We start from the raw sequence: 22973 nt of genomic DNA, 5'->3' as shown, positions 1-22973 counted from the left end.
ACTTGACAAACCATGATGTTTTACCCATGTAAATGTTCTCTTAAACTATGTTAGTGAGACTATGTTTGCTTAGAAACCTGCCTTTCTTCAAGATTCATATCAATCATTTTATGGTCCAGGATGACTCACTTTGTGCCAATGTAATCTCAATGCATGTTGTGAGTGAGGGGCCTGTCACCAGTCTCTGAGTTTTGAGACATTTACTTTCTCCAGTTAGCAGACTGCTAGTAGCTATATAACATCCAGGTAAAGACTAGCAGGGGGGCACTCTTTCTGCCCCCTTCTGATGCCTGTATCAGAAGCTTTCGCTATCTCTTTTATACTTTAATAAAACTTTATTACACAAAAGCTCTGAGTGATCAAGCCTTGTCACTGGCCCCGAATTGAATTCATCTCCTCTGGAGGCCAAGAATTCCAGAGTCTTTCATGGCTCAGCAACAGCCTTTCAATAGGATAGCCAAAGTCTTTGACTGTGTGGATCACAACAAACTGGAAAATTCTTAAAGAGATGGGAATATCAGAGTACCTTACTTGCTTCCTGAGAAATCTGTATGCAGGTCAGGAAGCAACAGTTAGAACCAAATGTGGAACAACAGACTGGTTTCAAATTGGGAAAGGAGTACATCAAGGCTCTATATTGTCACCCTGCTTATTTATTATTTGCAGAGTACATCATGTAAAATGCCAATTTGGATGAAGCACAAGCTGAAATAAAGATTGCAGGAAAAATATCAGTAACCTCAGATATGCAGATGACACCACGCTTATGGCAGAAAGTGAAGAAGTAAAGAGTCTCTTGAAGAATTGAAAGAGGAGAGTGAAAAAGTTGGCTTAAAACTCAACATTCAGAAAACAAAGATAATGGCATCTTGTCCCATCACTTCATGGCAAATAGAAGTGGAAACAACGGAAACAGTGAGAGACTTTATTTTCTTGGGCTCCCAAATCACTGCAGGTGGTGACTGCAACCATGAAATTAAAAGATGCTTGCTCTTTGAAAGAAAAGCTATGATCAAGCTAGTCAGCCTATTAAAAAGCAGAGACATTACTTTGCTGACAAAGGTCCATCTCATCAAAGCAATGTTTTTTTTCCAGTAGTCGTGTATGAATGTGAGTGTTGGACCATAAAGAAAGCTGAGTGCCAAAGAACTGAAATTTTTGAATCGTGGTGTTGGACAAGACTCTTTGAGAGAGTCTTTTGGACTGCAAGGATATAAAATCAGTCAGTCCTAAAGGAAACAGTCTTGAATATTCATTAGAAGGACTGATGCTAAAGCTGAAGCTCCAATAATTTGGCTACCTGATGCAAAGAGCTGACTCATTAGAAAAGACTCTTGATGCTGGGAAAGATTGAAAGCAGGAGAAGGGGACGACAGGGGACAAGATGGTCTGGGAGATGGTGAAGGGCAGGGAAACCTTGTGTGCTGCAGCCCATGGGGTTGCAAAATGTTGGACACAACTCAGCAACTGAACAACATCAACAAATTTTAAAAATCTAAAAATTTTCTTAAAGGGCAGATAGGGTAGGTTGGTAGGAGAGATGCTTTAGTTTCAGACTTTTGCCATTGTGAGTACTTTGTGTAGGAAAAAAAACAGATCTGAAGAATTTATTTTGAGGCGTTTAAAAATTGTAAGTATTCACTGATAACAAGGAATAACTGTTAATACTCTTTAAGCAAGGGAATCATTTTGTTAGGATAAAGGGACAAGATGTTCCTTTATAATCATTTTAAAAGATTTAAAAGGGGGAAAGAAAGGATACATAAACCTTATACAGAACAATTTAACTAATTCTGGTGTCCAGTAATATAGTGGAATGAATTCCTCATTTTCTCGTTGTTGTTGCTCAGTTATGTCCAACTGCAACACCATGGACCACAGCATGACAGGCTTCCCTGTCCTTTACCATCTCTACTTCTCCATATAATGGAAATTTTTATATGACAGATGTATAATACCAGAACATAGAAAATAAATCAGTTTTTAGCAATAGTTGAGGAGGGAAATGTAAGAATTTCAGAAACTGTTATTTCCATACACTAGATTCATAGTATTGTGATTAGGCAATAATTAAAATAAAAACTGGCAGATTGGAAAGATTTTGTAAGTGAAATTCCTTAACTGAATCAATGAATCAAATCAGACACAGATTACAACTGAAGTAAATGGTTTACTACTTTCTGCCAAAAACTTTATTGCCATGGTCTTGAGTCCTTGGAAATTCGATTAAGCATCATGGTAAGATTTCCCACAAACTTTTGGTAATGTTTGTTTTTGTAAGGTCAATGCAAACAGGAATCTACATTCCTGATACTTCAGGATGCACCTGGCTATCCAGGGGTAATTTGTAAGAGAGAAAAAACCACCCACTTAAGAACAGTGCAAAGGCAGCTAGACATGCCACTGTAACAGTGTTGCCAATTTTCTGAGCATGTGGCTTGAAGGGTATATTGAAAGATGGTGGGAAGACAATACCCTCTTCAGTCATCACAGAGTGGTAATTCCAGGTGACAGCAACTGAGATACAGATACCAGCAGCTATGTTGAGAATTCCTGAAATGACAAATGCTTTGTAGGTAGTAGTAGTCTCAAGAATTCCCATGGACACATTTTTTAGTGCAAAAATAACAGAGGCTTTCCCCAAGAGTCCTAGAATGCTGGACATCAGTAAAAGGTTTTGAGAAACACGGATATCAAGAGGTAGGTAAGTATCATGGTAGCTGTAACTGTGACATGAGATAGCTGTGGTGATGTTGGTTTGACGGAAGACACAGACTCTCCACATTCCCATGCAGGCCAGACCAGAGAATTGTGAGGCGTTGTCTAGATACCATACTCGCCACTCCACGAAGCCCATGGAAGTGGTGCCGAGGATCCATCCAATAGTGGTGACTACAAAACCTACTATTTGGCAGTTGGCACTATTGATGAGCAAGGGCATGGTAGATGTGTACCCAAGGGAACTGCAAACAAATACAGGACATCATGAGTTTGGAAAATTTGGCCTAGAACAACACACTCAACCCGCTATCTCCATTCTCCTCCCCTACGTTTACACTGCTGTGGATAAACAGTACTGTATTTGAGATTTAAGTACTATTATTTCTCACCAGATACATTTGACCCTCAAGCTCTGCACTGGGGAGCAGAGGCCAAGCAAATTTTCTGAAGGGCCATCTGGGAATATTTACTAAAAGACTTAAAATGTGCAAATTTTCAAACAGACAGTTCTACTTCGGAGCATTTGTCCAAAGATGTAACTTAAGATTGATCACAAACATTTAGTCAAAAAAAATAGTCAACACAGTCTCTTTGTAATATTGAAAAGTGGGAAAAAATTTCAGGGGCAACAAGAAGGCTTGGTTACGTAATTTATGCACATCCTTGCAAGAGGCCTATATGGCAGCATTCAGAGTAGACTAGACTTGTATGAGGGGCAATATTTTGTGTTTTGATTCTTCTCAAGGTTCATCCATGTTGTAACATGTACGAGTACTTGGTTACTTTAACTGAGTTAGCGGGGTTAGGCGTTCTGAAAGCTATTTGTATTGTGAAGAATCAGTTACATTTAGGAAGGAGTACATAATCTAATGCAGAACTCAATGAGTTATGAAGGGGCCCGCACCCACACAGTACTGCACTGGAAGGCAAAGTCCCAACCACAGGACCACCACGGAACTCCCTAAATTGTTTCTTCAATTTGATATATAGACGATTATTTAAAAAATAAAAAGATCTTTATGAACACACATCCATCTGGAACATTCTGCCCATAACGGGACTGCTGGTATCACCCTGGCAAAATCTCTCACCCTGTTCCTCTCTCCCACCTAGGACCCCCTTAATGCCCTCCATTGAATCTTTGCTCCTGCCTCACCCTTGATTTCTGCCAATGTTCCATTTAAATTGCTTAAGATTTTTTCTTTTTTTTTTTGATTGTGTGCTGCTTTCAAAAGCCCTTATTAAATATAATACTGCTTCTGTTCTGGGTATTTTGGCCACGAGGCATATGGCCAAAGAACCGAGACAATTGAGCTGGGTGCACTTAACTCACTACTGCTAGGAAGGATTTGAATGTTCAGGTAATTGAACATTTTAAGCAGAAAACATTCAAGTACAGTAAGGAGATGGCATGCCACCTCAGCTTCCAGACTTAGAAGTTGGCTCAGACTGCTGTCCCAGGGCAACCAAAGCCTCCCTGGCACCCACAGTACATTCAAGAGAATAATGCTTTGAAGGACATGAATATTAACGAGAGGTAAGTCATGGGCTTCTGTTTGCTATGCAGATATCTTTGGAGTTTTGATATATATTCTGTTTACAAATATATAAAGGGAAATATCTTTCTTGATTTTCACAGAAGTATGAACATTTCTACACTAACATCTGCAACTTATGTGTTTTTCAGCAAGGTATTTTGAATAGCTTTCTTTACAAATGCATACTTTTCTCTCTCTGTTTTCAACATTCCCATCACATACAACATCTTTTCCACAACTTTGACTTTTTGTCCAAAACATCCATTACTTTTCTTAATTGATTGATGATTGGTTTACAATATTAGTTTGATTTCTGTCATACATCAACATGAATTAAATTAACATGAATTAACCGTGGGTGTACATATGTCCCCTGCCTCTTGAATCTCCCTCCCACCTACCACCCAGTCCTACCCCTCTAGGTTATTACAGAACCCCAGTTTGAGTTCTGAGTCTTACAGCAAAGTTAATCCATCAATTAATTGAAAACAGAGGGAGAAACAGAACAGCAGAAAGTTACAATGTGTCTGAGTTGAGCAGTCAACTGGTAATTCCTGGCAGAAGAAGAGGGAGCCATTAAATGAGAAGTTGGAAGAGCAGGGGGATTTTGTAATGGTTGCACAATATTAAAAAGGTAGTTAATGCCACTGAACTGTACACTTAAAAATGGTTAAAATGGTCAGCTTTTATATTATGTATATTTACCACAGTAAGAGAAAAGAAAATTATTGTGACCCTCAGGAGATTCTGTTAAGGCAGGTTGAATCTTTTATTTATTAGAGATTAAAATTGAGAAATTTTAAATTACTAATTCATATAATACACTACCTCATGTTAACATAGAGATTTTTATACAGAGTTAACTATTTCCCAAAACAAAATTTAGAGGGCATTGTTTTTAGCCTCAAATTTCACAGAACCTCTTATACAGGAGGTGATGATCAAGACCATCTCCAAGAAAAGGAAATGCAAATAGGCAAAATGGCTGTCTGAGAAGGCTTAACAAATAGCTGAGGAAAGAAGAGAAGCTAAAGGCAGAGGAGAAAATGAAAGATATATTCATCTGAATGCAGAATTCCAAAGAATAGCAAGGAGAGATAAGAAAGCCTTTCTCAGTGATCAGTGCAAAAAGGTAGAGGAAAAACAAAAGAATGAGAAAGACTCCACTGTATACTTGTGGGAGAGTAAGAGTAAGCAAGGTACATAGTGTTTTAGTATCACCATGGTAAGTATTAAAAAAAAAAACAGTTTTGCATTTGTGGAATCCACCTACACACTTGATAGTCTTGAAAAGTTTCACTTCTGTAGGGTTTATATTTATTGACTCCATTTACCTTTCTAAGGAACTACTGAGTATTCTTATCCTCATTCTATAGGTGGAAGCACTCAGGACAGAGGCTGAGTAACTTGCCTAAAGTTACACGGAAAGTGGCTTCAGAGTACATCATCCTACCTCACCTTTTAGGGGCAAAATGGCAGGAAGCTCAAAGAGCTATCTGGAAAAGGAAAAGCATCCAGGAAGAGGAGGAAACGGGCAACACTTCCCAACTACGGATTCAGTCCATTGCTCAGGGTAAGTGAAAAGGGCAGAGATTTTGAAAGCTCCAGGACGGTTCCACTGTGCAACTAAGGTGTGAGAACTACTGAATAAGGCAAAAGAAAGACCTTTTGAAAAACAGAGTGTCGGTGAAAGAAATGTGATCTCAGGTGCCTTCTGCTGGAGCGAGGGATGTCGTCAGAGACTCTTGCAATGGGTGCAATGGGGAGACAAAGTACCATCCATGGTGGCCTCAGCCAAACTGAGAATGACCTGGTCACTCTTTAGGATGGATGTGGTCATCCTAGGAAAGGCCACCTGAACTAGTGGTAATCAGGCTGTGAGTGTCTCCTTTTGGGAGACCAACAAGGTCAGCTCTCAAGGTGACTGTCACATAATGGGAATGTGGCAAAGTTACAGAAATGAAAGCTTTTATCTCCAGTTATAGATTCAGCTCCAAGTCCCCATCATATTCACAAGACATCAGTCAGCTATTACTACAATACTGAAGGATGACACTGTGAGTAGGTAAGCAGAAAGTTGGAGTCCTTATGTAGCACACACAATCTACAGGATACAAATACTTCCCTTGTATTTTCCCTTCGATCATTTCAACTTCACTATCTCTTCAGTACAATAATACGTCAAGAACTTGAAATCTGTCTGCTCCCAGAAATGTTTAGAGGACTCTTTGTTTTTTTCAAACAATATGATTCAAAGATTAAGACAGAGATGCCCTCAAAACCCAAGCTTGGACCAGAGAAGCTGCTTAATCAATATTTGTAGAATAAAAAGTCAAACAGGAGGGACACAAAGGATGCTTTTTACAAGTTCATTTCTAGTTATATTAACTACTACATACATCTTTCTATCTTCCATATCTGTATCAGAGTCTCTTGCTTATTAACTTGACTTGCTTAAAAGGTGTTCCATTCAATAAAATGCTCCTTCACACTCAACAGAATTGCTGTTACACAAACAGAAAACTGTTGGCCACAATGTGGAGAAACCAGAACCTTTGTGCTTTTCTGGTAGGACTATAAGCTGGTATAAGTGCTGTAAAAAATGGCACATTGTTTCTTTAAAACAAAGACTTACCACGTGATTCAGGAATTTCTTTTCTGGATGGACATATTTGTTGTTGTTCAGTCAGTAAGTCAAGTCTGACTCCTTGTGACTCCACAGACTGCAGCACACCAGGCTCCTCTATCATTTTCTACCTCCTTGAGTTTACTTAAACTCATGTCCATTGAGTTGTTCATGCTATCTAACCATGTCATCCTCTGTCACCCCCTTTTCCTTTTGCCTCCAATCTTTACAGCATACCCCAAAGGGAGGGATTCAGATAGTGGTATACTCATGTTTTAATAGCATTATTCACAATAGCTAAGATGTGCAAGTGACCTAATTCTGCACCCACGGATGAATGGATAGACAACATGTGGTTGATCCATATAACAGGGCATTTCTCAGTTTTTGAATGGAAGGAAACTTGGACACATGTTACAAAAAGGATGAACCTTGAGGACTAATTATGCTGAGAGAAATAAGCCAGGTAGAGAGAGACAAATACTGAATGATTTCACTTTTCGTAGGACCCAGACTAGTCCAATTCACAGACACAGAAAATAAAACAGCAGTGACCAGGGCTGGGTGGGGAGGGGGGGCGGACCCATTCAATGGTGAGTTTCAGTTAGCTTCAGTCTGAGGAGATGAAAAAGTTCTGAAGATTGCTGGTGATATGGTTGCACAAGTGTTAATATCCTTAACGCCACAGAACAGTCTGCTTATAGATGTTAAAAAATATATATCTCTTGTCTATTTTACCACACCAAAACATATACAGTAACGAAGCCAGAGCAGCTACTAACCAGTCTCCAAGGGAATAAGCATTTAGTGAGGAGGGTGGCTAGTTCAAAGGGCAGCTCCTCCCTATGGGCAGATGTCCCCCACTTACACACTCTGCTCTCTGCTCCTGGGCTCCTCACTCTGAGCACAGAACAGCTTTTGGCACCACTGTGAGTTAGTCTGGCCTGTAAGGCCAAGGCTCTCTCCTTGGACTTGTGCAGTCATCGCATTCTGTATCCACTGTACACACCTCGAGCATTCTCAGTTGCTAGGTCACGGACACCATGGCAGCATTTCTGTTGCTGATGGTGGCATGCCCTCTTCACCTGGTCTTCTCTGTGTCTCCTGGCCCTCTGCCAGAGGGGAGTACATTTCCTCCAAAGACTCTAACAGTTCAGTTTTAAGATCTGTGTGACTGCCTCAGGTATGTCCCCTCATCCCTTTCTCTTGTCCCCCAGACATGGTACCTAACCCATCTTACTTGGAGTTAATGACATTTTTTCTTAAAAGTGATGGCAACTTATACATGGAGGTATTAGCAGCAGTGGTGCCCACATCGGGGAGACTGAGTCGAGACAGACCAACGACAAGAAACACATTAGGAAACATACCCTTAGTTCATGGGAAACACGCCCTTCTTGTTGAGTCTTGGATCACAGATGGTCCAGGGGAGTATGGCGGTACAGACTAGATAAGGTAGCTGCTAAGATAGGGGATAGCTTCAGATGGGACTTCTGTAAGAAATGAGACATCATGTCAATGAGCCATGACTCATTGTAGTGAGGACTACATTTCACATACAAGCCTAAATGCCACTGAAATCCTCTGTGTACAACTTTTCAGTAACAAATTTATCCCAATAAAATTATACACATGTCAGTGAAACACACATACCCAATGAGCTTTATAAGTGAACTTACAATGGGGACAAATAGGGAAAAGAAAACCCAGGCAGAGAATATGTACAGTAAACCATTTTATAAACTTACAATGGGACATAACACAATTCCACATTAGGAAGAATAAAGAAGAAAAAACTTCCTAGTACTGCTAAATAAAAAGCTGATTTCCAAAATACATAGTTTAAAATGCTGGAGAGGATGTGGAGAAAAGGGTATCCTCCAACCCTGTTGGTGGAAATGTAAATTTGCAGCCACTATGAAGAACAGTAAAGAGGTTTCTCAAAAAACTAAATACAGAATTACCATATGATCTAGCATCCCACTCTTGGGAACATACTCAGACAAAACTGTAATTCAAAAAGATACCTGCACCCCTATGTCTCCAGCAGCATTATACACAAGAGCCAAGACATGGAAACAACCTAAAGTCCAGCAAGAGGTGAATGGACAAAGATGACATGTTGCCTATTTAATGGAATACCGCCCAGCCATAAAAAAAAGAATGAAACAATGCAGCAGTGTGGATGCACCTAGAGATTATCATGGGCTTCCCAGGTGGCTCAGTGGTAAAGAATCCGCCTGCAATGCAGGAGACCCAGGTTTGATCCCTGGGTTGGGAAGATCCCCTGGAGAAAGGGCTGGCTACTTACTCCAGGATTCTTGCCTGGGAAAGTCCATGGACAGAGAAGCCCAGTGGGCTACAGGGCATGGGGCTGCAAAAGAGTCGGACATGACTCTGACTACGCAATAAGAAAGAGACTATCATACTAAGTGAAATAAGTCAGACAGAAAAAGACAAATACTATACCCTATCACTTATATGTGGAACCCAGTTCAGTTCAGTCACTAGTTGTGTCCGACTCTTCACAATCTAATGGACCGCAGCATGCTAGGCTTCCCTTTCCATCAACAACTCCTGGAGCTTCCTCAAACTAATGTTCATTGAGTCGGTGATGCCATCCAACCATCTCATCCTCTGTTATGCCCTTTTCCTCCTGCCTTGTTCTCCTGATTTGATCTCCTTCCATTCCAAGAGACTCTCAATAGTCTTCTCCAACACCATAGTTCAAAAGTATCAATTCTTTGGTGCTCAGCTTTCTTTATACTCCAACTCTCACATCTGTACATGCTGCTGCTGCTAAGTTGCTTCAGTTGTGTCCGACTCTGTGCGACCCCATAGATGGCAGCCCACTAGGCTCCACCATCCCTGGGATTCTCCAGGCAAGAACACTGGAGTGGGTTGCCATTTCCTTCTCCAATGCATGAAAGTAAAAAGTGAAAGTGAAGTCGCTTAGTCATGTTTGACTTTTTGGGACCCCATGGACTGCAGCCTACCAGGCTCCTCCATCCATGGGATTTTCCAAGCAAGAGCACCAGAGTGGGTTGCCATTGCCTTCTCCCATCCGTACATAACTACTGGAAAAACCAAGCTTTGACTAGATGGACCTTTGTTGGAAAGTAACACCTCTGCTTTTTAATATGTTGTCTAGGTTGGTGATAGCTTTTCTTCCAAAGAGCAAGCATCTTTTGATTTCATGGCTGCAGTCACCATCTGCAGTGATTTTGGAGCCCAAGAAAATTAAGTTTCTCACTGTTTCCATTGTTTCCCCAACTATTTGCCATGAAGTGATAGGACCAGATGCCATGATCTTAGTTTTTTGAATGTTGAGTTTTTTTTTTTTCAACTCAGAATGCCAAAATTTACTGAAATTGAGATTTTTAAAAAATAGTGTTCAGTGGGTCCCTGCCCTCCCCCATCTCCATTTAGGTGCTTGTTTCTGTGGCCTGGAAATAACGTAGAAGAAGCATGGGCCTATTCTACAAGGTGAAGGCAAGTGAGCTATAAGTGAATAAACAAAATATGGTATATCAATACAGTAGAATATGATTCAGCCAGGAAAAGAAGTATTGATACATGCTACAACATGGATGAAACTTGCAATCCTGAAAACATTATAGGAGTTAAAGAAGCCAGTCACAAAAGCTGTGTATGGTATAATTCTATTGATAGAAAATGTCCAGAATTGGCCAATCCATGCAAACAGAAAGTAGATTACTGTTGCCAAGTGCTGAGGGGTTTGGGAGATAGGGAGTGACTGCTTATGAGTTTCTTTCTGAGGTGATGAAAATGTTCTAGCTAGAATTAAATTATGGTGATAGATGCACAACTCTGAATCTACTAAAAACCACTGAATTATACACTAAAAAGGGAAAATATTTATGGCATATGAATTATTTCAATAAGTTCAGTTCAGTCACTCAGTTGTGTCTGACTCTGCAATCCCATGAACCGCAGCACACCAGGCCTCCCTGTCCATCACCAACTCCCGGAGTCCACTCAAACCCATGTCCATCAAGTTGGTGCTGCCATCCAACCATCTCATCCTCTGTTGTCCCCTTCTCCTCCTGCCCTCAATCTTTCCCAGCATCAGGGTCTTTTCAAATGAGTCAGTTCTCCGCATCAGGTGGCCAAAGTATTGGAGTTTCAGCTTCAACATCAGTCCTTCCAGTGAACACCCAGGTCTGATCTCCTTTAGGATGGACTGGTTGGATCTCCTTGCAGTCCAAGGGACTCTCAAGAGTCTTCTCCAAGACCGCAGTTCAAAAGCATCAATTCTTTGGTGCTCAGCTTTCTTTATAGTCCAACTCTCACATCCATACCTGACCACTGGAAAAACCATAGCCTTGACGGACGTTTATTGGCAAAGTAATGTCTCTGCTTTTTAATATGCTGTCTAGGTTGGTTATAACTTTCCTTCCAAGGAGTAAGCGTCTTTTAATTTCATGGCTGCAATCACCATCTGCAGTGATTTTGGAGCCCAAAAAAATAAAGTCAGCCACTGTGTCCACTGTTTCCCCATCTCTTTGCCATGAAGTGATGGGACCGGATGCCATGATCTTCGTTTTCTGAATGTCGAACTTTAAGCCAACTTTTTCACTTTCCTCTTTTACTTTCATCAAGAGGCTCTTTAGTTCTTCACTTTCTGCCATAAGGGTGGTGTCATCTGCCTATCTGAGGTTATTGATATTTCTCCCAGAAATCTTGATTCCAGCTTGTGCTTCCTCCAGCCCAGCATTTCTCATGATGTACTCTGCATATAAGTTAAATAAGCAGGGTGACAATATACAGCCTTGACGTACTCCTTTTCTTATTTGGAACCAGCCTGTTGTTTCATGTCCAGTTCTAACTGTTGCTTCCTGACCTGCATACAGGTTTCTCAAGAGGCAGGTCAGGTGGTCTGGTATTCCCATCTCTTTCAGAATTTTCCACAGTTTATTGTGATCTACACAATCAAAGGCTTTGGCATCGTCAATAAAGCAAAAATAGATGTTTTTTTGGAACTCTCTTGCTTTTTCGATGATCCAGCGGATGTTGGCAATTTGATCTCTGGTTCCTCTGCCTTTTCTAAAACCAGCTTGAACATCTGGAAGTTCATGGTTCACGTATTGTTTAAAACCTAATGTTAATATTAATAAGCTACTGACTGCTGAACATTACTGGTGTCAACTATTGTGCTAAGGATCTTATATATACATGTTTTACTTCCTCATTACAACCATTGCTGCTGCTGCTATTGCTAAGTCACTTCAGTCGTGTCCGACTCTGTGTGACCCCATAGATGGCAGCCCACCAGGCTCCCCTGTCCCTGGGATTCTCCAGGCAAGAACACTGGAGTGGGTTGCCATTTCCTTCTCCAATGCATGAAAGTGAAAAGTGAAAGTGAAGTCGCTCAGTCATGTCTGACTCTGAGCGACCCCATGGACTGCAGCTACCAAGCTCCTCCATCCATGGGATTTTCCAGGCAGGAGTACTGGAGTGGGGTGCCATTGCCTTCTCCATGAATGTTGAGTTTTAAGCCAGCTTTTCGCTCTTCTCTTTCACTTCCATCAAGAGGCTCTTTAGTTCCTATTCGCTTTATCCCATAAGGGTGGTGTCATCTGCATATCTGGGGTGGAAGCCAGGATATGACACAAATGATCATACCTGTAAAACAAACAAAAGACTCATACAGAACAGACTTGTTTGCCAAGGGGGAGGGTGGAAGGATGGACTGTATGTAGGAGTTTGGTAGATAGAAACTACTACATTTAGAATAAACAACAAGGTCCTACTGCAGAATGCATGGAGCTATATCCAGTATCCTGTGACAAAGTGTAAAAGGCTATAAAACAAGAATGTCTGTGTGTGTATCACTGAGTCAGTTTGCTGTGCAGCAGAGATGGGCACCACATTTTAAAACAACTAGACTTCAACTTAAAAAAAGATAAAAGTATGTAGCTAAGAATCTTGTTTTTTTTTTTTATGTAAGAATCACTTTTATATACTTGAAACTAATGCAACATTGCAAATGAAATACATTTCAATTAAAAAAAATACACCAAAGGAATCACAATAGAAAAAACAGTAGCTTTAAGATATACCTGTTTAAACTGTAAAATTAAATAGTTTTTAGCATATTCACAGAGTTCTGCAACAATCAACATGACTTTAGAACATTTTTTTTCATCAATTCCTAAAGAAACCTCATATCAGAATCTTGTTTCTTAAAAGAAAAAAAAAAAAGAAAATGGAGAAATGTGAGGGGAGGGATGGGATACACCAACACCTTACCTGACTTGGCACCGTAGGTCCCTGAGACCCTTGGCATCCTGTTCTGTACAGGGAAAGAAGGACTCAGGCAAAGATACAGGAGAAGGGAGTACCTGTGAAGGGCCTAAAGGAACCTCAGCTCACTTGAGTAGATCCTGGCGCTGCTCCCAGGGCAGCTGGCAAACCACAGGGAAAGAGAGCTCTGAGGAGAGGCCTAAAGGGATACGGGGTTATCCCCCAGAGAAACCGTGGTCTGTGGTGGCCTGTCAGTACTGGCAGATGGTTCTTCATCCAGATGAGAAGGTGGGCAAGTATGCATGCTTGCGGAGCTCCAGTATTGCTGTAAAGCTGTCAGCTAGTGCCATCCACACATTTGCATCACTGTCTGTTTATGTGTGTGTGTTTCCCCTATCTTCTTTCATGCTGGAAAAAAAAAAAACAAACAACCTGGGCATGAATGTACACACAAATCACATGTCCGGACCAGGGTCTCTCTCATACAGAGATGTCACAGGACACTTCTCCCTCTGCCCCCGCTCCACCCTCAGGAGCCTGGAGGCCCTTGTATCCAACATTCAAAAGAGTCCTGCAATGGCCACTTGGAATTGCAATTCCCCTGGAATGGTGCCTCTCGAGACATGGGGGCGTTCTGATCAGCATTCAGTGTTTAATCACGCGGTGTGGAGCGGGACAGGGTGGGCGGGGGCAGTGCAGCAGCAGTCCAAGCACACAAGCATTCGGAAAAACCCCTAGCAGAAAGTTAAAACCTGGTGCCTTGGTGCAAGATTGCTGGGAAGTGTCCAGCGCTGAGAGCATCAGCTCGCATGCATCACTGTCTTCCACGTGGAACCATACTCCCCACGTGCCACCCAAGATCCGTGGCCGTGAAATGCAGGCCTCCCTTCCCAGGCTGCAGTCCCCCACCCCACGCCCGGAGTCGGAGCTCTACTCCTTTCTCGCCTCAAGGCTGAGGGTAGTACCACCAGGTCTGCCTGAGCACAAACCTGGACATGCACGTCCACTATGACACCCCCCCCCCGGGCCCCCAGCACACAACTGGGATGGTGAAGGAACTGAATCTCTGCCACTGAGGGGCCAGCAATCCTGTGTTCCTTTTCCCCAGTGCTGAAGTCTGGCTTCTGAACACCCAGGGCATGGCATTGGTGTCCTGGTGTGGGCACCCTGCCTCTCTCAGGCCTGGCTTTCCACACCCCACCCCACCCCACCGCTCTCCCCTGGCCCCCATGGGCTGGTTGCCTATGCTCACTGCTTCTGTCCACATCAGCTACCCACCTGGACAAGCACAAATAAACACCCTCCCCAGCACTTACTGATGGTTTAAAGCAGGAGTCTTCTGAAAACCCAAGAGGTCCTAGGGCCCCAGCTCCATGCTGGCCTTCCTGTTATGAAGAACTATTCCCAACTCAGCTTTAAAGCTCCCCTCACACACTGGAAGAAAGTGCCGGAGTGAGGAGGTACAGAAGGAAATCCTCCTTTGAAATTGTGGAAAGAAACCTGTTGAGCACCTTTTCCATCTGAAAAAACTTAGCTTCTGGAAAAAAAAAAGAGAGAGAGAGAGAGAGAGATGCAAATAGCACATCTCCACACATTCTTGCAGGAGACCTTAGTTCAATTCCTGTGTTGGGAAGTTTCCCTGGAGAAGGGATAGGCTACCCACTATTCTCTGGGCTTCCCTAGTGGCTCAGGTGGGAAAGAATCCACCAGTAATGTTGGAGACCTGATCTCGATTCCCCAGGTTGGGAAGATCCCCTGGAGGAGGGCATAGCAACCCATTCCAGTATTCTTGCATGGGAAACCCCATGGACAGAGGAGCCTGGTGGGCTACAGTCCATGGGGTGGAAGAGTCGGACATGACTGAATGACTAAGCACAACAACAACATCACATTTTTCACCAAAGATTAACCAAGTGAAAATGACACCAGTCACCATAGCATGACCCTGGGAATCAAGGAATTCACCTCGACTACTGCTAATTATTAAGGAAATGCAAATCAACACTGTAGTGAGGTACTGCCCATACTGGTTAGAATGGCAATCCTTAAAAAACATACAAACAATGCTGGAGAAGGTGTGGAGAAAAGGGAACCCTCCTACATGGTTAGTAGGAATGTAAATTGGTGCAGCCATTATGGAGAAGAGTATGAAGGTTCCTTAAAAAACTGAAAGTAGAGCTACCATATGACCCAGCAATCCCATCCTTGGACATATATTGAGACAACACTAATTCAAAAAGATACGTACATTCCAATGTTCATAGCACTATTCACAATAGCCAAGCCATGGAATCAAACTGTCCAGCAGCAGATGAATGGATAAAGAAGATGTGGTACATATATACAGTGAAACTATTACTCAACCGTAAATTAAAAAACCCAAAAGAATGCAGTCTGCAGCCACATGGATGGGTCTGATCATACTAAGTCAACAAAAAGCAAGTCAGTGGCAGACAGACAAATACCATATGATATCACGTAGATGTGGAATCTAAAATACAACAGAAATCAACATATGTATGAAGGAAAACAGACTCAGAGATCAGACTTGTGGTTCCCAAGGGGGAAGGGAGGGAAAGATTGGGAGTTTGGAATTAGCAACAATTTATATATGTGCACACACACATATATATATGATGGATAAATATATATATATATATATATATATGATGGATATATATATATATATATATATATATATATATATATATATATATATGAGAGAGAGAGATGAGGAAACAGTGGAAACAGTGGCAGACTTTATTTTGGGCAGCTCCAAAATCACTGCAGATGGTGACTGCAGCCATGAAATTAAAAGATGCTTGGAAGGAAAGTTATGACCAACCTAGACAGCATATTAAAAAGCAGAGACATTACTTTGCCAACAAAGGTCCGTCTAGTCAAGACTTATAGTTTTTCCAGTAGTCATGCATGGATGAGAGTTGGACTATAAAGAAAGCTGAGCACTGAAGAATTGATGCTCTGGAACTGTGGTGTTGGAGAAGACTCTTGAGAGTCCCTTGATTGCACGGAGATCTAATCCATCCTAAAGGAGATCAGTCCTGAATATTCATTGGAAGGACTGATGTTGAAACTGAAGCTCCAATACTTTGGCCACCTGATGTGAAGAGCTGACTCATTAGAAAAGACCTGATGCTGGGAAAGACTGAAGGTGGGAGGAGAAGGGGGCAACAGGGGATGAGATGGTTGGATGGCATCATCGACTCAATGGACCTGAGTTTGGGTAAACTCTGGGAGTTGGTGATGGACAGGGAGGCCTGGTGTGTTGCAGTCCATAGGGTTGCAAAGAGTTGGACACGACTTGAGGGACTGAACTAAACTGAACTGACATATATACATATATAGGATAAATAAACAAGATGGCCCTATTATGTAGCACAGGGAATTATACTCAGTATCCTGTAATAAACCATAATGGAAAAGAATACGAAAAAAGTTTGTGTTTATATATAAGTGAGTCACTTTGTTGTACAGAAGAAATTAGTACAACATTGTAAATCAAGTATCAGTTCAGTTCAGTGCAGTCAATACTTCTGTAAAATTAAAAAGAACTTTGCGTTGACCACACAGTGATCTACACACCTTATTCAGACTTCTTCCACCACCAGGCTGGGTTCTCTTCCCGACATGGTCCAGCATCTCCCCCCCCCCGGGTGGGGGAGGGTCAGTGCTGGGGCTGCGTTGTCTTTGCAGTCAGGGGTCTTCATTCCCGCCAGTTTTGAGCTGCCCCTCTGGTGGTCTTTCATTGCACCAGCACCTTTTAAGGGAACTGGTCAGTTTTTTTTTTTTTTAATAAAAAGCCTCTCCCCCACTTTGGGTTTGTCTGATACATTTTAGAGAGGATACCTCCGAAGGGAGACAGTGTCCTCCCTTGGCACGTCCTGTGTACAGTGTCCAGGTTTGCTCCCCGGACCGTGGACTGTTGTGCATGGAGGGCCCCTACCCACGGGGTCTGACCCTGCTTGCATGACACCATCAGGTAGGCCTCACACTTGAGTTTTTCTTAAGTGGGTATAAACTAGAAACAGGCTGACCTTGAGCTGAAAGGGGGCTTCCAGCGATGTTCCTCTGCCCTAGGCTTTGCTGAGATGAGAAAGGAGGGTTCACTGCCACCAGTTAAGGGCCTTTCCTCTTTGCCTTCCTCTGCACCTCACTACCTAGGTTTCACAGAGGGAGAGGGCACCGGAGTCGTCACAGGCATTTTGGGTATCTGGTGGACAGGGGGAATGAGATGGGTAAGGTTTAGTGGGATGTTTTACCTGGCTCAGTGTGACTCAGTGCACAGCCTATACGTGTACACACGTGACATACAAGGTTCTTTTCTTTTGATGGGAAATGCAGAAAACACCCCACTCCTGAATGCCTGAGCTTGCAGGGTGTTGTGGTCCTGCAGTGGTCAAGCCAACAGGTGTGAGGACGCAGATAGCATGTCCCATGTCCCTGTGCCTGAGACTCATTCAGTGTGCCCAAGGTGGCTCGCCCTGAAGAAACAGAAGTCTGAGCATCTCAGTCCATGGGTCGTGGAGCATGAGGACCACTGGCTCCCACAGCCACACCCCCAACACCCCAGCCTACAACTGCAACTCTACCACCCTCATGGACGAATCCCTCCATCCTTTCAGAACTCATAAGACAAGTGGGAGTGACCCTGTAGAAGCATAATAATAATAATAATAATGAATGTAGCATTTGTGTACTTCTTAAAAGTCCCTACGTTTGTGACAATGTTGTTTCCCCCATCCCAAATAAAAATTCACCTACTACATTTGAGTAGTTCTTACTAAGAAAACTCTCTTGGGCTTCCCTGGTGGCTTGGTGATAAAGAATCCACCAATACAGGAGACAAATAGTTCGCCCCCTGATCTGGGAAGATGCCACGTGCCACAGAGCAACTAAGCCCACATGTGAGAAGCCCACACAGCACATCTAGAGAAAAACCTGAGCAGCAAGACCTCCATCTGTCCACTGCTGACCAGGAGCAGCTGTCATCTGTCCTCCGGTGGCTCCAACAGGGGCGTCCAGGTGCAGAGAATGCTTTTCCTCCAGACCCAGGCTGCAGTGACAGCACCAGAGGTGCGAACACCTCCCTCTGTGTGGCACTCTTCTGACCCGGTGCGGGTTCCAAGCACGTTGATGTTATCAGCTCACTTGCTCTCCCAAGGGCTGGGAAGGAGGAAGCTGAGGGGTGCAGAGGCCAGCAACTGCTCACAGCCATATGACCTTCAAGTGACAGGGGTGGCTTTGATCCGGTAACTTGGCTTCAGGTCCTGGACTGCAGGGTGCTACTCCATATCAGCAACTGGTGTGGGAGATGATGGGGCTCCACCCATGGCTCCAATGCTTCACAGCTCCCTGCAGTCATGGGGTGGAGCACAGACTGCACCTTCTGGATTCTGGGTTGGCATGTGGGACTTGCTGCGGCAATGGAAGGTTAGCAGGTGCAGCAATGGAAGGTGAGTAGGTGCACCATAACCATACCCAGGGCAAGCACCATTGTGACTGGGCTTGTTCTCTGATCATTGGCCATGGATGTGCCCAGGCCAAAGTCATGGGTGTTGAAGAGCAGATGACAGGCACGAGGAGCAGAATGATCTACAAATTCCTACTCTAAAGGGGTACTTCTCCATGCACTCTGCCGCGATGTTATAGTGGTTGTTACACAGCATGGCTGTGTCAACAGCTGACTGATACAACCTGTGTCCCTGATGTTTTCCCGGCTGCAGACTTACTGGCCTGAACTCGACAGGCAGAAACAGTCAAACACTTGCAGACACAGATTCAGTCCCACAATTTATCAGTAGCTGAAGGATCTGACATATGGGAAAGAAGTTCCAATTCTTAAAAAATATGAAAAACAAAGACACATTCCATTCACTGAAAGACACCATTTATTTTATTAAGGTCAAGCAGGATGATCTGTTGAGAGGTAAGTGTTAAGTGTTGAGCATGAAATTGGTACACATCTTCCATGGTGGGCAGCATGATCAAAGTCTCTGGCCAAGACCCCTAACTGCAACCTCAAGATACAAAGAGCACTTCTCAGCTGAGCAATGACCCGGGGTGAGCCATTAGCCACCATCCAGGAATACCACTGGAGAAACGTTAGCACCAGATTGTTTGTATATGCAATAATATAGCTATATAAAAAGTTGTGCACACTAACTCACTGCAATCTCTAGGTCCCCACCACCAGACATTTATGAGGCAGATGGGGAAATAGACAGGACCTTTGTGATTCTATGGGCTTCGTTTAAAGGACACCAGTGCCCTGTGTATTGCTATGTAGAAGACAACATTCTCAAAAGACACTGAAAAGCTGGATACAGGCAAAATCTCTATTTTCACATTTTACAGACATATCATCAAAATGATCACAATACTGTATGACAAGGGCAAGAATCACAGATAAAAGCTTTGTGAAAATCAAAACACACTGACATCACTGTGGTTGTCTCCCCAAGGTAGGAAGGTGGGGCGGGGGTCCATGGACAGCCAACTTTATCTTTTCTGCCATGACCCATTTTCACAGCAAGTGACCATAGCTCGTGGGGAGGAGGACAACACTTCGCTGGCAGAAGAGAATTTTTTCAAGTCAGGAACAGCTTAATTTAAGAAGAGTAAAAAGTGTGGGGAAAAGGCCTTTTTCTTTGGCGAATGTTTATTGCCAGCATCACTGAAGCTTGCTAGGTCGGTTCCCTCCAGGGCTGCAGAGATATCACCACGGGCCAGTCTAGCTTGTCCTTCTGGCTCTATGGGTGTGGAGTAGTGTCCTTTAATAAGACATTGTGTGCTTCTGTCTTTGGTAAGGCGTCAGCCACTGGTGACAAAGGGCTATCTCCCTACCTGTCAGAAAACTCTTCACAGGCATAAGAGGAAACAAGGAGTACAATGATCAGACCTCCGAATATCACCCTGACATGAAGTTATCTTAAGATTTCTCCCACCAGTATGCAAGCATGTCACCAAACTGGGACGGAACATAGATGATCAGGTTAAAAATCAGACTGTGAGAACCAAGCCACGAGGGGCTGAACATCTATTGTGCCTACTGACATGCATATTGCCTCTTTGGTGAGGTGTCTATTTAAGTCTCTGGCTCATGTTTTAACTGGGCTGTCTGTTTTCATACTGTTAACTTAGAAAGTTCTTTATATGTTCTGGATGCAAATGCAATACACGGGGTCTGCAAGTTATCTTCTCCTAGTCATGACTCGGGCACTGGAAAACAACAGCTCGACAGTGTTTTCTTCAGTAAACAGACTCTCTTGACTACCTTGCAATATCAAATGATAAAACGAGGAACAGATGGTGGTCAACTCTGTGGCAGACAAAGACCAGGTCTGGGAGTTATGTGGTCCACTGAGACCTCTGGAAAGCCAGAATCATGGGTTCTTAGAGGAAACGTGGCCTTGACACTGCCATAACTGATCCAGAGAAGCAACAAGAGAGGAGCTGCCAATTATAATCCACAATCATATACACACAGAAATACAGTCAGGATACAAAGAAATGTTCTGGGGCGGGGGGTGGAGGGCAGAGGGGAAAGTAAATGAGGAAAGTGTCTCAGGGGCCTTAAAGAAAAAAATTCATTGTTTTGGGGTGAAATGTCCTATAGATATCAATTTGATCTAACTGGTCTATTGTATCATTTAAAGTTTGTGTTTCCTTGTTAATTTTCTGTTTAGTTGATCTATCCATAGGTGTGAGTGGGGGTATTAAAGTCTCCCACTATTATTGTGTTATTGTTAATTTCCCCTTTCATACTTGTTAGCATTTGTCTTACATATTGCAGTGCTCCTATGTTGGGTGCATATATATTGATAATTGTTATATCTTCTTCTTGGATCAATCCTTTGATCATTATGTAGTGTCCTTCTTTATCTCTTTTCACAGCCTTTGTTTTAAAGTCTACTTTATCGGATATGAGTATTGCTACTCCTGCTTTCTTTTGGTCTCTATTTGCATGGAATATCTTTTTCCAGCCCTTCACTTTCAGTCTGTATGTGTCCCCTGTTTTGAGGTGGGTCTCTTGTAGACAACATATATAAGGGTCTTGTTTTTGTATCCATTCAGCCAGTCTTTGTCTTTTGATTGGGGCATTCAACCCATTTATGCTTAAGGTAATTATTGATAAGTATGATCCCATTGCCATTTACTTTATTGTTTTGGGTTTGAGTTTATACACCCTTTCTGTGTTTCCTGTCTATAGAAGATCCTTTAGCATTTGTTGGAGAGCTGGTTTGATGGTGCTGAATTCTCTCACCTTTTGCTTGTCTGTAAAGCTTTTGATTTCTCCTTCATATTTGAAAGAGATCCTTGCTGGATACAGTAATCTGGGCTGTAGGTTATTTTCTTTCATCACTTTAAGTATGTCTTGCCATTCCCTCCTGGCCTGAAGAATTTCTATTGAAAGATCAACTGTTATCCTTATGGGAATCCCCTTGTGTGTTCTTTGTTGTTTTTCCCTTGCTGCTTTTAATATTTGTTCTTTGTGTTTGATCTTTGTTAATTTGATTAATATGTGTTTTGGGGTGTTTCACCTTGGGTTTATCCTGTGTGGGACTCTCTGGGTTTCTTGGACTTGTGTGATTATTTCCTTCCCCATTTTAGGGAAGTTTTCAACTATTATCTCCTCAAGTATTTTCTCATGATCTTTCTTTTTGTCTTCTTCCTCTGGGACTCCTATGATTCGAATGTTGGGGCATTTAATATTGTCCTGGAGGTCTCTGAGATTGTCCTGATTTCTTTTAATTCGTTTTTCTTTTTTCTTCTCTGATTCATTTATTTCTACCATTCTATCTTCTAGTTCACTAATCCTATCTTCTGCTTCCATTATTCTATTATTTGTTCCCTCCAGAGTGTTTTTGATCTCATTTACTGCATTATTCACTATATATTGACTCTTTTTTATTTCTTCTAGGTCCTTGTTAAACCTTTCTTGCATCTTCTCAATCTTTCTCTCCAGGCTATTTATCTGTGATTCCATTTTGATTTCAAGATTTTGGATCATTTTCACTATCACTATTCGGAATTCTTTTATCAGGTAGATTCCTTATCTCTTCCTCTTTTGTTTGGTTTGGTGGGCATTTATCCTGTTCCTTTACTTGCTGGGTATTCCTCTGTCTCTTCATCTTGTTTATATTGCTGAGTTTGGGATGTCCTTTCTGTATTCTGGCAGTTTGTGGGGTTCTCTTTATTGTGGAGTTTCCTCCCTGTGGGTGGGGTTGTATGGGTGGCTTGTCAAGGTTTCTTGGTTAGGGAAGCTTTTGTCGGTGTTCTGGTGGGTGGAACTGGATTTCTTCTCTCTGGAGTGCAATGAAGTGTCCAGTAATGAGTTATGAGATGTCAGTGGGTTTGGAGCAACTTTGGGCAGCCTGTATATTGAAGCTCAGGGCTATGTTCCTGTGTTGCTGGAGAATTTGTGTGGTATGTCTTGCTCTGGGACTTGATGGCCCTTGGGTGGTGCTTGGTTTCAGTGTAGGTATGGAGGTGTTTGATGAGCTCCTATCGATTAATATTCCCTGGAGTCAGGAGTTCTCTGGTGTTCTCAGGATTTGGACTTAAGCCTCCTGCTTCTGGTTTTCAGTCTTATTTTTACAGTAGTCTCAAGACTTCTTCTATACAGCACCGTTGATAAAACATCTCCTTTCGAAGACAATGGGCTGCTTTTCTGGGTGCCTGATGTCCTCTGTCGGCATTCAGAAGTTGTTTTGTGGAATTTACTCAGGGTTTAAATGTTCTTTTGATGAATTTGTGGGGGAGAAAGTGGTTTCCCCGTCCTATTCCTCCACCATCTTAGG

General features: G+C 42.6%; 1 protein-coding gene across 1 annotated transcript; it reads right to left on the bottom strand.

The window, feature by feature from the left end:
• Nucleotides 1-2299: 2299 nt before the first annotated feature.
• CLDN34 (claudin 34) lies at nt 2300-2941 on the bottom strand. The gene has a single exon (XM_070289974.1). It carries the CDS (start codon nt 2939-2941, stop codon nt 2300-2302), a length of 642 nt encoding a protein of 213 aa, XP_070146075.1.
• Between the last annotated feature and the right edge of the window lie 20032 nt (nt 2942-22973).

The sequence above is a fragment of the Ovis canadensis genome, chromosome X (genome assembly GCF_042477335.2).
Source record: "Ovis canadensis isolate MfBH-ARS-UI-01 breed Bighorn chromosome X, ARS-UI_OviCan_v2, whole genome shotgun sequence".
NCBI classification, from domain to species: Eukaryota; Metazoa; Chordata; class Mammalia; order Artiodactyla; family Bovidae; genus Ovis; species Ovis canadensis.
This window is presented reverse-complemented; position numbering and strand designations above follow the sequence as displayed.